At 36.0% G+C, this 15,704-nt stretch overlaps 1 protein-coding gene across 50 annotated transcripts in view; it reads left to right on the forward strand.

Annotated features, from left to right (window-relative positions):
• PARD3 (par-3 family cell polarity regulator) overlaps window positions 1-15,704 on the forward strand; it is a 614,608-nt gene that overhangs the window by 293,492 nt on the left and 305,412 nt on the right. For 40 of the 50 annotated variants that reach the window (XM_023631920.2, XM_023631916.2, XM_023631910.2 and 37 more), the window contains one exon: window positions 14,272-14,403. The exons of the other annotated variants lie outside the window; for them this stretch is intronic. In XM_023631920.2, coding sequence (XP_023487688.1) covers window positions 14,272-14,403 — 132 coding nt within the window. The remainder of the gene's footprint in view (window positions 1-14,271; window positions 14,404-15,704) is intronic. 50 annotated transcript variants of the gene reach the window in all.

Here is a 15,704-nt window from a genome sequence, read left to right on the forward strand (position 1 = left end):
TCATTTCTTAAAGAGAGACCTTGGAATGTTTCTGACCCCCTGGGTTTATTATTTCTGTTTGATTTAGTTCCTTAGCATATTTGGTATCTTTCCAATACCCCTGATACATACAAGCTCTTGGAAGAGATGCTGTCATAATTATGTCTTTGTCATCTCCCTTTCTTTTCCATTAAAAGAGTTGTAAGATCTTACTTTTTCTAACTTTAGGAAATTATTTTTATAAAAATTTCCTGTAGTATATTTTAAGGTTCCTAAGACAGTTTTTGTTGGTGATAATAATACGACTTGCTCTGCATTTATAAAGTAATGAAACATATGAAGAAGCAGGTCAGTAGTTTGGGATCTTGAAGATGAGTAATATCGACAGCTTGATGTTCTGGGGAACATAGCTCTGTATGGCTAGTGGCAGTCCTTATTACCAGTGGGGACTCACCCAATAAGTATAGTTTAATTTCCTGCATTTTTTCTTAGTTTGTGTTATATTGAGAACATTTTTCTATGTCTCATAAATATTGATAGCTTGCATAATGTTCTTTTAGGTACTGATTTTTTTTGTTGGTGTTTATTATCTTTATTTGGTGATTTTCCTTGTTGCTTGACATTAATACTTTTGCCTTTTTTTTTGCTTCTATAAGTAACCTTTAGAAGTACCCTGCAGAGAATATCCTTATATATCAGTTTATGTTGACATCTCATTATTTCCTTAGAATAGCTTCCTCAAGTAGACTTATTTGACCAAGGAAATGACCTTTTCAAAAACTATTGCTAATTGTTTCCCGTAAATTCGTGAATAATAAAGTGAAAAGTACTTATGATGTATAAAGCCTTATGAGAAGTCCTAGCTGGAGTGAAGTAGGGGATAAGGGGTAGGATGAGGAAAACAAAGAACCAGCCAGTACTGTTTCTGAGTTCCAGAACTTCCTGTCTTACCACTTGGCTGTGCATCAGAATTACCTCTGAACTTTTAAAGATTTTATTTTTTCTCTTTCTCCTCAAAGCTCCCCGGTACATAGTTGTGTATTTTTAGTTGTGGGTCCTTCTAGTTGTGGCATGTGGGATGCCGCCTCAGCATGGCCTGATGAGCGGTGCCACATCCATGCCCAGGATCCGAACCAGCGAAACCCTGGGCCGCCAGAGCACCGGAACTTAACCAGCCGGCCAGGGGGCTGGTCCCACCACTGAACTTTTAAAAGATGAAACACACTCATAGCAATAGATTCATTTACCCATTTCAAGAAATTCGTGTGTTTATTAAAGTTCCTCTGCTGATTCTAGAGCGTGGTCTTTTTCTGAGAAATCGAGTCCAGCTGAGAAGGGATGCTTGCCCGTTCAGAGATGGCAGATAGGAGTATAATTGCTATTTTGAGATGTCTTGTTTTCAGGCTAATTTTTCTATCAAAGCAGAATAGAATCTGGAACATTTACCATATTTGGTTTTGTGACATTTCACTTCTTTTCAAACTTAGCTTGCTCAAATTTTCATTTTCAAATGAAAATCAGTTAAAATTAATTTTTTTTGAGTTTTTAAAAAAGTATTACAACAACCTGTTGAAATGTTAGATCCTATCTTATCAATGCAAAACTAGAACAGGAAAAATTTGTTCTGGATAGAAGCTACGATAAAAATAATGTTTCTGTCTATTGTTCCCTTGTGGGCTTGCCCTGCCCCCCCCCAACCCCCTCCCCCCACCCCAATCTTAGTTCAAAGTGCTTTTGAATACTTAGGGTCTAGACACCAAATTCCTAGTGTTATGTATGAGGTCACCAATGCTAATTCAAACACAAGAACACTCCAGAAAATGCCTACTCCCTGTTTTATTGAGAGTAAGAAAACGTTTGCAGTTGATACCCAGACAATACATGAGCAAGTAACATTGAATCCTGCCCCGTGTGACTAAAATAGCTGCTTATTCATTCGTTCATTCACTCACTCACTATAAAGTGAGATTCTCCGTTTACCTGTTTCTTTGCTTCCTCATCCTCTCTCCACCCTTTTGCTTCTTGGTCTCTACTTATTCTCATTTATTCTTTCTAATATATAAGACAGTCATATAGGTAAATTTGAAAATACTGTTTTATTTTTAAACTAGTACATTTGACCAGTTGGCTATTTAAAAAAATTTATCTATCTTTTGGTTATTTATAAGCTAGCTATAGCTACCAGCTAGTTATAGTAACCATCTAAAACCTCAAGGATGAGCTAAGAAGTTCTTTAAAACCACGTTTCCTCTGTGAGAGACCTATAGCTCTGTTTAATTTTCTGGAAGACCCAGCTGAGACCCAGATCTCAGCCCGTTCTGCTGCAACATTTGTATTTCCTGTTAGAGGCCTCTGAAGCTACGAATTTCGTTCTTGTATTTTGTGCACTAAAAGATCTTAATTTGAATGCAGCGCATTTTGGGGCTTTCATTAAGTTATGATTATAATCACTTCTACAATAGGCCAACCTCAGGTGCCAAGCTCACCTAGGCTGAGTTGTTAATACCTACTCTCATCTATTTCTGTGCCACATTTAGGAGTATAATCTGCCTTCACATGCTTTAAATATTATAATTTGTGTTCAAAGTTATAAAATCCTAAGGTGCTATTGAGAAAATTTTTAAGCCTGGATGTGATATTTTTAGAATTCACAAACCACTCCAGGAATATGAATCCAAAGTAATATCAGAATCCTCCTAGAGCACCCTCAGGGCTATGAATAGTACAGCGGGAATTGAATATGTTACTCCTGTTCTTCTTGACTTGGGGGAGAAGACCAGGAAATGACATTGATTAAATTATATTAAGCAAAAATTCACCTGGTCTTTATGCACTTCAAAGTATTTTGGCCTCATTTCATCTTTTTAAGCTGGTGTCTATTTTTAATTCTTGATACTTTAGCTTATAAATCTTCCCACTTTCAGTCATGAAGTTAGGTGGAGTCACTTCCTGTCCTGTCATTCAAAAGGAACATATAAGATGGGAGGCTGGGACTGCAGCACCTGGAGCTTATGTTCTGGATGCTCCGGCAACCTTGGGTTAGTGGGCATGTCTTCTAGGTGCCGTTACATTCTGGGCTGAGCACTTTCTGAAGGGTAAATATTCTTGCTATTCCGTTTTTATTGACAAGGAGGTAGAACCTTAGAGAGTTTAAATAATTTGCCTAATAGTTAAACCAACTGCTAAAAGATAAAGTTGTGACATAAACCTAGATTTTCCGGTTTCAAATTCCATGCTGTTGACAAGGATGTTTCCCAATGTTCATTTAGTTGAATATTTTAAGCTGTGAAATATTTCATAATGACCTTATTTTTATTTCCTCTAACACTTTCTGTTAAGCAATTAAAATATGAATATAAGAATAGTCAACATTTATTTATTACTAAAAGTGGCATAATTTTCAGAAACTTCAAGTCTATGTTATATCTTAACATCTTAGTCTTAAGTAAAAACATGGTAGGTTTATTAATAACACGACTAATAACCTGATTATGGTAACCGATCTCCATTTCTTTCCCCTATTTTGAGGACAGTTTTGTCTTTGTCTATTTTCTCTAATCTTTGTGATGGATATTACTGTTATTGTTATTGAGACATTATATGTTCGGTCCTCTTCTTGATATTTTATGTGCCTTGCTCAAAACAGCTTAACAACAGCAAAGTAAAATAATGATATAATTGGATTATAACCCAAAGACCAAAGTAAATATCCATGAGACTATACTGATATTAATAAATGATTGAATAAAAAAATAAATGGGGGAAAAGGGACAAATTTCCTTACAGAAGAATTCCAAAAAATATCTGTAATACTTCCCCCTCTGGAGGGTGGAGCTTGATTCCCCTGTTCTTAGAGGATTGGCTGCACTTAGTAACTTGTTTCCAAAGAATAGAGAATGGAATGTGAAAAATACTGACACGCCTTAACCAAGTGACCAGAGTTAATGTCACTAGTGATAGTCATGGTCATGTTATGAACCCCTGAGATCGTGTAATGAGATGGGACCTCAGTGGAATTTTCCTCAAATCTCTTAACTCCAGTTTAATTTTGAGGACTTTTCAGACAAACCACAATTGAGGGACATTCCGCAAAGATATATGACCAGTGTTCTTCAAGGATGTCATGGTCATAAAAAACCAGGAAAGACTGAGACACTGTCTCAGATCAGAGGAGACTAAAGAAAGCTGATGATGAAATGCAATTTGGGATCCTTGCACGAAACAAGGACTTCAGTGAAAAAACAATTGGATTGCAAATAACTCTGTAGTTTAATTAGTAGTATTGTACCAATGTTAACTTGTTAGTTTTGACAAATATACCAAGGCTATGTGAGATGTTAACATTGGAGGAAGTTGGGTGAGGGATATGCAGGAGCTCTCTGTTCTATTTTGCAACTTTCCTATAAATCTAAACGTTTTCCCAAAACAAGGAGATTTTCAAAACCTAGCTTTACAAGGTAGGTTGTATCCACCTACATTTTATGCTGAGCATCAGAGATGGCATTTCACACACTATGCGAACCAGCATTCAGCTACAGGTCTCTGTGAGCCTTTTAAAACACCTGGTCATTCCCTGAAATACATTTTTCTCTTTGGAAATGAGTTATGTTAAAAGTTCTTCAACTAGTTTTATTAAATACTGCTTTAGGGTTGGTACCCTTCCCCATGGCAAGTCTGACTTTGAGAAGTGTTTCCCAGTTTTAACCATGCTGTGTTCTCGTGCCTGAGTGTTCCCACCTTTGTCTTTTTGTTGAGACGTCCTGGTGCAACAGCTGTTTTGCTTACACTTTATTCAGATTGGTAGGTTCCTTTTTTTAGGTGGAGGGATTCAATAGCAATTACTCAAAAATTTCCCAGAATCACATTTTGTAAAGTTGTAATTTTCAGTTATAGTTTGGAGACAAAAATAGTTCCCTTGAAAATTAATATCTTGGTCAGAGAACGTGCTTTTCTGCTGTTAGGGTTGGAGAAAAGGACTTAATTCTTTAGAAGTTTGAGCCATCAATTTCTTTACTTTAAATGCTTCCCATGTGGAGATGGAATTCTCCAGGAAAGTCATTATTTTTTCATGAGAAACAGTAAGTAGGATAGGATTATGTTAAGTGAAAATAAACCTTTTGAAATTCTGTCTGTGAAGATGGTTTACCTGAGGAGGCAATTTCACAATTAAGGGGAAAACTTTAAGAAACCTGAAGTGCAGACTGTACATAGGGACTTTCGCAGACATTACCCGATTGTTCTGCTAATCCACCAGGTCCATTGAAGTTAATGACCGGGCTTAAAGATGGAAGAAGGAGGTGTTAGTATTTACGTTGGCAGACTAGTTATATATGATGCAAATATCTTGATTTTCAAATTTTAGTAATTTATTTGAATATATATATTGTTTTCAAATTAAGGTGAAACATATTTAGATAGGTAAATGTAAAAGATTTGTACAGCACATTTAGATAATGTATAAGACTGTAGATGTTGTGGAATTAGGCAACTACTTTACCCTCTAGAATGAAGGTTGTTCACTGATAATGTTCTGCATCAGATTAAAAAAATAAGTGTAAAAAAAATAGTTGCTTATTTTACTTTCTCGCCCTCATTTCCTAGCATCTGTTCCCTTCCTCCCCTTGGTATTGTGCAAATTGCTGCTGATGCAAAATGCTATTGTTATTTATAATTTTAGTTTTGAGCTAGAAACATTGAGAGTTATGTGTTTTATGAAAATGAAATCTGGGTGGGTATTTCTTGCCTTCAAAATAAGAACTATGTGGCACCTTCTAAAATGTTTTAAAATTGTTTCAGAATTAAATTTGTTTTTTGGAATCAAGCAGCATTAGTCAAATGTTGCTCTTCTTTTTTATTGTAGTTTTGGAAAATGAGCCAGACTCTTCAAAATGTAATCTGATCTGAAATATTTATATCTTGTTTTTTCTCACGCACTTGCCTGCGGTTGAAGGAGTAACGTCAACAATGATGGTCCCATTTTCTCTATTCTTGACATTTGCTGATTGTGGACTGCTTATGGCCATAGGACAATTAAGTGGCCCTGTTGGTTTTTATGAAATACTGTGCAAGAAATAAAATGGGAGCTGCTGTTATTGCTCCTTCTTTTAGCTCTGTTTCTCAGTTCCTCAGAATCCAGATGGAGATAACATTTTTGTAATTTGAAAAAATACTAAACTTTCCTCCCCATCTACCTTTTCCTCACCCCCTTATGCATGTTTTATAGGACAAAGGAGATAATCCCAGTTATACCTGGCAAGAGATCATTGCAATTTAAAATAATTTTAAGGCAAACATTTTACTCATGATTATTCCTAAGACTATGTAGTATTTATCAATGAATCAACCGTCTCTAATATAAACAAAATTCATGATTCAAGGTTATGTGATGGCTTTGCCCTACTTTATATACAACTCAGGAGTTACTTTCCTGTGCGAAGGGACCATTGGTTAGGAATAGCTGGATATCAGAAATTACTGTCATTACCCAGGTGAACTCTGGTTCCTGGTTACGTCATGAGGGAGAGGTTGGAAATCTCATCACTCAGAAATTGGTCATTGAAGTGGGTGGGTGTAACCATGGGAACTGGTTAATCTTCCTAATCTCCACAGAGCATTTGTAGTCAGTTCTCTGAACCCGTTTCTTCTTTAAACAGTGAGAGGTTAAGCTGGATGTTCTCTAGCTTTTTCCTTCCAGCTTTAGAATTCTGAATCTAAAGTTTTTCATGGCATTCTGAACTGTTGAGGGAGCTGGGGAGCAGCTGGAGAAGTGGGTTCAAACAAGTAGCCTGAGTGAGGCTGATCTTTCTCTCTTCCTTGGATTCCTGGTCTGCTCCACGAACAGGTCTGGCGGCCTCAGAGAGACCTGTGCTCTGATGGCCTCTGGAAACGTCCTGGCCTTTATAAGTCGATGTGTGTTTAGGAAAGATTTGGCCAATCCTTTTTCCTATCAGATCCCTGTATGCTCATCGCCCGGTGTAGCTTCATGTTCTGGGGGTTATTTTTCTTACCTGATATTAAGACTGTTAACCAGGTACTGACTGAAGTAGGTTGTGAGATAAAACTAAAATCTTATGCGTCTGGTTTTATCAGCATATCAGCTTGAAGGATTTGCTGTGTGACGAGAAATTTATTTGCAAAATTCATTGTAATTCTCAAATTTGTACTTCTATATTAGAGAGTTCCAACATGAATTTTTGGGCATATTTAGCATTCTTGAGTTTCCCACAGATTTCAATGTAATTTTATGACCTAGGAGCTATTGAGCATGTGTCATAAAGATTGGAAAAGACATGAATTATAGTTCAGAATTTTCAGGCCAGAATGAGTTTTAAGAATTCTGCATGATACCTTTAACGTTTCACAAGGAAAAAATAATAAAATTTGATGTACAGGCTCGATTTTATTTTGTACATTAATAACAAAATTTGCTGGAATGAATTACTTTGTTTTTTTTTTTTTTAATCAATTCCTGTTCAAAACTTAAACACAGTTTAAAAAGAAAATTAAAGATTTAAAAATAAAACATTTATTACTTATGAATTTGAGCTAAAGAGGTTCTGTAATAAATGTTTTGGCATTCAAAATCTCTGGATTTAACCTTTCATTTTTAAATTTTCACAAAGGCGTAACATCAGTGTAATCAGTGTCACTTGTTGCAAATTCAACCACACATTAGTGATAGATACCTAGTTTACTAATAGACAAATTTTGTTTTGACAAAATATATGAATGTTCAGATTTCCTCTGTCTTGTCCCAGTTGTGCTCAGAAGTAGAAACAAATTTATAAATGTATACTCTTTCCTTTATTTCCTCTGACTTTCTCATTGATAATGGTTAAGAATATGCAAGAAAGCAATAATCAAAAGGGAAATTAATACTTATACATGTACCAATATTTGTGCTCATTTAGCTAGAGGAATTAGTGATAATATGGCTTAGGAATTACAGCTAATATGGGAGTGAGTTGCTTGACCTGTGATCAGCAGCATTAGGCATTACGTGTAGTATGTTAGTCACCATGGATTTCAAATAATGCTTTTCAGTTCACTTCAAAATAGCCATGTGCCTAGGGTAAGTGATGGTAAATACTGTGTTTGGAATAAAATCCTGTGCTTCCCTATTTTAAATCATGTCTTATTAGGCATGCAGTTACTTTAAACTGTTAGGGACTGCCAAGCCTTCTGACTTTATTCATAAGTTGGCTATGAACCTATGTTTTTGTGTGTGTGAGTAGATTTATTCACCCACCCCACCCCATTCTCGTTTATTGTCTAGAGGATCATTTGAAGGTCAGAAAAGTACATTGACAACAATCCTATTTACAGACCATTTTATGGTTGTTATCTTTTCCTAAGCTTTAGCCTTGGCGTTGCTTCCAAGGTCATGCACCAGCGTAGCCATCGGGAGGCACAAAAGATAGACTCTGGCCTCCCAGACAGGAGTGGGTCTGATCCATTGAATCAACAGTATGATTACTGATGATTTTAGCAAGCTTCTTGCAGTTTTTCGTAAAAAAATAATTATCCTAAGCTATAATTACTAATTTCACTTCAATCTCATAATTTCAGGTTAGACGTCTATCTTGAAAATAGTGTCTTTTGTTTTTATGTGTATCTTTTCTTGGGGAAATGATAAAGCAGAAAATGGAATTCTCTTTGACCACAATTGCAGAGTTGAAAAATACTGTAAATTTAAAACCTTAAAACCACATGGGAATGTTTGAAAGTGTAGGATGCCTAGAGGGTGCAAAAGTGAAATTTATATGCATTAAGTGTTTAGTGTTTCAAAATATGGCACAATTCCTAATGATTTTTAAAAAGATGTTTGGAATTTTGCATTGAAATAAAGTGGGGATGTAGCTGGGATTCCTTTGCTAACATAGAAATATCCATTACTTCCAGAACGTTCATGAAACCTGCCTATATTTCTGCAATGTAGGGATGCATCCTTGCCAAGAAATCTGAGCATCAGCTAAGTAGCTGTTTCTGAGAGATAAAGCCTTGGAGTTGCAGCTTAGTATGCCAGGGGTAAGCCTCTGTCCCAAGGCATTGGGGGTTCTGTGTGATTTCTGTGTATTGAATTGTAATTGTCTTGGGGAGGGGAGAGAGGTCAGTTACTTTCTCTACCCTGGAAGAGATTTATGCCATGAACAGGGTACTGCTACCAGGGAGCTGCAAATTAATATGCATTTCTCAGCCGGGGTGGCTTTTTGACACCTGATGATGTGGCAGTACATCCAGGTGATAAGGAAGATCCCTGATCTCAGCAGGAACATCTTTTTTTCTCTGGCAAGAGGGAGAGTTTCCCGCCCGCACAAAGCTTGAGTGGCACTTTGGGGCCGTCTCCTAAGTGGAGGGTTATAGTCATAATTAAAGAAAGGAGAGTAATTCCTTGTGGTACTTTTCTTATATAATCTTTTGGATAATGTTGTTGCTTTCCTGTAACAATTATTTTTTATTAGCAAATGTAATAATCATCAGAATTTTGCATATTGGTACTACTGGTAGATTTTTATAAGTCTAAAGAAAAATATTTCTGTTTTTGTTTTGAAGTTTACCAATATACAGAGTGGAGGCATTAATTTGATTATAGAATTAAATAGATTTAAAATCATATTCTCCAATTTATTATAAATACAGCTCTAGCTTGTTACGAAAATATTAATTGGCAAAAAATTTTTTGGTTTGGTTTTCTCTTCTTTAGGTTATGAAATAAGGTTTCCCAATACATTTAACATAAATTTTTTTTTTTTTTTTGTAGTTGACTATAGTTTAATCCATGAAAAATGTAGATAGTCTTGCATAGACATAGTTGACTACCATATTTTTAAAATGGTTTACGCTGAAATAAATATTTCCAAAATGGAAATAAAATGCACTCTATACATTTCAGCTGGAAACAGTGAATATCCAAGCATATACTGTGAATTAGAAAATCTATTGCAGGTTACGACGTTTATTGATGCGCTCACGTCATAGATACAGAATCACGGCTCTGTAGGAGGAGCACATCACTGTGTGCACTGGATCCAGACTTCAGACAGGAGTGTGAGGAAGGACATGGCTGCAATTCTGGTAGTACCTGCGTGATGCTGTCAACAAAATAATGTATATGTTGAATAGTATTAATAAAATAATATAAATAAAATAAAATAAGTATATAAAGTATATATTTAAATTTTTTACTTAATATATAAAAATATATTAAATATATATAAAATATATATTTTACATATTTAAATATATAAAATAATATAAAATATAATAATGTATATGTTAATATTGTTAATATATTTCAGAAATCCTTCACTTACCTGATAATGACTAAGGTTACTGTAACTGAAATTTCCATATATACTAAATAAATTAATATATGAATTCATTATTGACTTTATCATAGCCATGTTGAATTAAGAAAACTTATGAGGGGTTCATATCAGTTTTATTTTTCTTGTCAATTAACTACTGAAACTTGATTCCAAGAATATAAAGTTGTAGAATCTTTTGGGTAGACTTTTAAAGGACAGATCTTTTGATCTTTAGCCCTTATTTACCTTAATATGTTTCGTTTGTAGGGGCCTGCTGCGTGAATTACGTGGCATAATTGATGTAAATGGAGAAATGTCACACTACTTTTGAGATGCAATTGGAAATCATCACATTTTCTGCAGACATTGTATACTGTAGGTGTGACATTAAATTAAAATAGGCATATAACGCTGATACATGTCCTTTAGTATAAATCTAAAAGTACAGTCATTGTATTTCAGTGAAAATGCATTGTCATTGAAGTTTTTTTGACACCTTTTTAAAGCATTGCTTTGTCGATTTTTTAAGCAATTTATGGAAGCGTTCTTTTAAAATTTTGGGATTCTAAAACCATGTAAAAACAGGAAACATAACAAATATTCAAGAAAAAGCTATCCATGTTGATGTAGGCCACGGAGCTAAGAGCTTCAGTTTAAAGGTGGATGGTGAGCTTCTGCCTAGGTTTCACTGTAAGAGTGGAAATAGCAATTTAAAAAATTAACTAAAGGGCTGGCCCCGTGGCCAAGTGGTTAAGTTATCATGCTCTGCCTCGATGGCCTGGGTTCATCAGTTCGGATCCTGGGCACAGACTACGTTCCCCTCATCAGGCCACGCTGAGGCAGCATCCCATACAGAGGAACTAGAATGACCTACAGCTAGGATATACAACTATGTACTGGGGCTTTGGGAAGAAAAAAAAAAAAAAGGAAGAGCGGCAACAGATTAGTTAGCTCAGGGCCAATCTTCTTCACCAAAAAAAGAAAAACTGTTAAAAAATTAACTAAATTACAAGTTATGACTGTAATTAGAAGTAAAATTAGAATATAGTGGTTAAAAAAAAAGCATGATGTTATTAGTTCTAGTGAGAATTAGGGAACATAGCACTTAACTGGCTGATGAGGAATGGTATTTTTATGGAAGAAATGTCATTTCGAGTCTAGACTCAAAGATGGTGAGTGAAGGTGAAAGGCACGTGGCATAGCAAGCACAGTTGTCGGTGATTTTCTCCGATCGGCCTACAGCACCTGTCCCAGGTGTGATGTGATCTCACATACACTTTAGAGAAATCGCTGTGTGAAGGGCCGTAGAACATTGTTGGAGTGGATAAGGCTTGAGCCAGTGTGTAGTTAGAAGGCCACTGTGATAGTTTCCGATGAGAGACAGGTTGATTCTGAGCTAGGGTGATAGCTGAAGTGTAAAATCTTGGTAAGGCACATTGGATTAACAAGACCTAGCAACTGTGGGGAGAAGGGGCGAAGAGGATCATGAATGCATTTTAGAAGGCTGCCAGAATTGGTAGGGGAAGCGAGTTTCACTTTGGTCTATTGACTTTGAGGTAACTTTGGGACATCCTCTTGGAAACTTAGATCATGAATTCAGGAAAAAGGTTAGTGGTGGGACCTGTGCCTAGAAGGATCAGGAAGGAGGGTTTGAAATTGTCTGCTTTCTGAGCGTGTCCAGGGAGACACTAGTAAGCAGTCCATAGAGAGACAACCAGGACCAATTAAGGGAAGAGGAATAATGGAGATTGGAAAGGAATCACGAGGACGTACCAGTAGCGTACTGGATTCTAGACACCAAGAAGTGAGAATTTTGTGGCATCTAGTCTCTTCGTGTTAAAGATAGATTTTTCTCTTTGCAAGTGGCATTTTGTCACTCTGCAGACGTGCAGTTCGCCATCAACTTTCACCTAATAATTTTAGCATCCATTGATTATCTTTGCCTGAATGAATTATTTCATTAGGAGCTGAAAATGGTGACTTTTCTAAATCTATTAATTATTCTACTTCTATTATTTGACATTCATCTGAAAAGACGAGCTTCTGCTCATTGACTGACACTGTTGGTTTCTCTGAAATACAATTCCTACTGAAAGACAAGGTAGATTTTAAATACTTTGTTTAATTATTCATTTTCAAAGTCAAGAGTTAGTGTAATAATTACCCCTAATGGTAGAAATGGTAGAAAATGAATAGAAAAGCCAGGTCCCTAGCCAGCGGTAGTTGCCTCAAGATCCTCAACATAACAGTTGTCCTTGTGCTTCTCCACACTTCCGATCCTTCTTCTCTGTGGACGTTTAAGGTTTTGTCATTATTAAATTTCTCTCCCCTTTACAACTTATTTGAATTACTCATCAGTAAGTTTATGGACTATGGTGAGAAACAGATGGCTTTGCTTTCTTCTGGAGTTATCGTGCTCAGGTTTTGAGGAGGGCTCTTAGCGTTTTGAGACACAGTGAGCTTTAGTTTGTCCGTCTGCTTGCTTCTTTTCTTAGACTTTGTCTGTGTCCTCTGCTGATTTCACCCTTGCCGTGGTCCTGTGAGCGAGGTCAGTCCCTGATCCCTGCCCCCGCAGCAGCATCCCAGTCTTACGGGCATCTCCCTTGCACATTGGGTATGGTGCGTGGCGGCTTCCTTGAGCTGCAGTAACCAGAAATGTACAGAGGATTTCTGCTAGGAAGTATTTGCTGCAAATGTTTAATTGTACTGTTGAGTTTTTAAAGTTTATTTTCTGTAGTTTAATTTCTAAAAAAAATGTGTAGAGTTTCATGCTAAAATTTATACTGGTAAATATTTATAGATTAAAAAAATGTTCATATGTCACGATATTGGCATAGGTCCAAGACCATCAATTCATTCCAAAGATTTATTCTTTTATGGAAATCATAAGAAACAGAAATCAGTATCCTGATTTCTGCAAACCTATACACTTTTCTGTGTTTGTGTTCACTGCTCATTTGGTTTAAGTAATGAAGGATAAGTATCAATTGTGTGTAAGATATTTACAGCCAGACTACTCTTAACAAAATTATTAAGGAGAGTATTTTGGTACTTCTCTTAAAGTGGGGCACTGATATAAGTGGGTCCAAGTGAGGTTAACATTTTTAATTTGTTCTTGTAAGAGATATTTAGATTTAGTTATTTATTTGACTTCCCCACCTTATCCTAGCCTTCTCATTTCTTTTTAGAACATTGAAGTTAAGTCGTACAGCCCAAAAGCCAAAGCAGGTTGTTATAAGTTATTATTTGAAAGAACTATCCATCAGCATTTGGCTGCTCTGGTGTATATTAAATAGATATTTATCAAGTAACCAGGTGTTTGTGTAAAGATTCCACTTGTCATAAGCGTGTTAGAGTGAACAATTAATGTGTCTGTTATGTACCATGTATTGGGATAGACTAGTTTTTTTCTTTACTTGCTATTTGAATTAATGCTTACAACTAGCTCGTGAAGTAGGTCGCAGAAGAGCCCAGAGTCTCAAGTCTCTTGTGCAAAGTCAGAAAACTACAAGGATCTAAATAATATGTAGATTCATTAGTCTTCCTTGTTTTAAACATTTTTGGTGATTAATAGAAAATAGCTTACAACGTTATAAGATTGGGAAGAAGAAAAGAGAAAATGCTGTAACTGAGAGGTGGTGGAAGTCTTGCGTAGAAATATGTTTCATTTTCTGGTGCATATACTTGGCCCAGGGAGGTTGATTCGGGAGGGAGTGCAAGGTGTATATGGTTTCGTCTATAGTGCGTGTAAGCCTATGGCTACTTTCCCTGCTCCGGTCATGAGACTGTCTTTTCCTAGGCATAGGACTACATTTCTTAGGTCTGATCTGGGTGAAATGTCCTCAATCAGCAATTTTGTATAGGCTTGAAAAAAATATTTTAAATATGTAGAGTCATTTTTCTGCTACTTATGAAAAACCAGGTGCATCATTAATTTGCAACGTCTGGTTTTTTACAAGACAACTTTTTGTTTCTTTTTGAATAGAAAGATGAAAACTACAGAAGCCTCCCACGGGATACTAGTAACTGGTCTAACCAATTTCAGAGAGACAATGCTCGCTCATCTCTGAGTGCCAGTCACCCAATGGTGGACAAGTGGCTGGAGAAGCAAGAACAGGTAACCTAAATGAATCCTTCTACATGTGTCATTGGTATAACTTCCTAGCCAATACCCCAAAGATGTTTCCCTCTATCACAATGATGACTAAAGATAAATTATTCTAACACATTTTAGTTAAGTACCACCAGGCCCTGTGTCCGAGTTTGTCTAACATAAATGTGGAATATTTCTGGGGTGGTCCCCGATCAAAGCTTTCTCATAAGCAGTTAGGAATATTTGCTGTAGATTCTGAAGTATCATGACGTTAGAGCCTCTTATGCTGCTGCGGCACAGATATCGGCAGTGAATAATGCAGTTTATGGGTAGACTTGCAGGACCACCCATGGACTCTTCTCATTGATAGGAAGTAAGTTAAAGGGTCTGAAGAGGCAAATTAAAATTTTCTGTTATACCTGATTTCACTTTATGAGAGAAATGTATGCTATAGTGTTGTCTCAGAGTTTAGATGATTTTGTCAGGTTTGGGGACTTCTTTCATAAATGTCAAGGACCTATTTAGGTTTATGTTTTTAGAGTTGCTTAGCTCGCTCTGCAGGGTAGCCACCTACAACTCATGAAATTAGAATTGTTTACCACTCGTGTAAACATGGCTTCCTGTCTTGGGAGGAAGGACAGTGTGCTCCCTTGTTCCGTCACTGTCAGAGAAGCCTTTGTTGCATCTGAAGACTAAGAATTTTATCTGGTAAGTTTGATGTACAAAAAACAAATTCTTCCAGTGTTGTTTTTTAAAAGTCTTAATTGTTTATTGTTAGTGACAGAGTTTTCTTTGTAGTTTTAATAGTTTTGATATTAAAAACCCACTTATTTGGTTACTTCGTCACTTAGTTATTTTCTTAAGAAAGTCCACATGGATGGAAAACTAGGTGAGTACTCGGAGAATGTTTCGTTGTTCATCTGTTTCAGTAACTTCTAAAATTATTAATAATTCTGTTGCCTAGATACTGAAATAACTGTTTTTCAATTTAGATTAATGATATCAGTATAAAGAAATCCTAAACGTTTTACTTAATTCATCTGAGTCTGTTTTATATTGTAAACCTCCCAAAATAATTTTGTGTCTGTGGGGTGTTTGAGTATGAAACAATAAAAGAGAACAGTTTGCCATTGATACCACTGATGATATGACAAATGGACTAATTTTTATCATATAGTAAATGTTAGCATACAAACATTGTGTGATGGAAGTAATTTTAAACAATGAAAGAACCTTGGAAGTTCTACTTAGGAAAAACACAATTTTCTCAAAATAATACAGATTTCCCACTAATTGATGTTATTTCAAGATCACTTTGAAATAAA

The sequence above is a fragment of the Equus caballus genome, chromosome 29, assembly GCF_041296265.1.
Source record: "Equus caballus isolate H_3958 breed thoroughbred chromosome 29, TB-T2T, whole genome shotgun sequence".
Classification (NCBI taxonomy): Eukaryota; Metazoa; Chordata; class Mammalia; order Perissodactyla; family Equidae; genus Equus; species Equus caballus.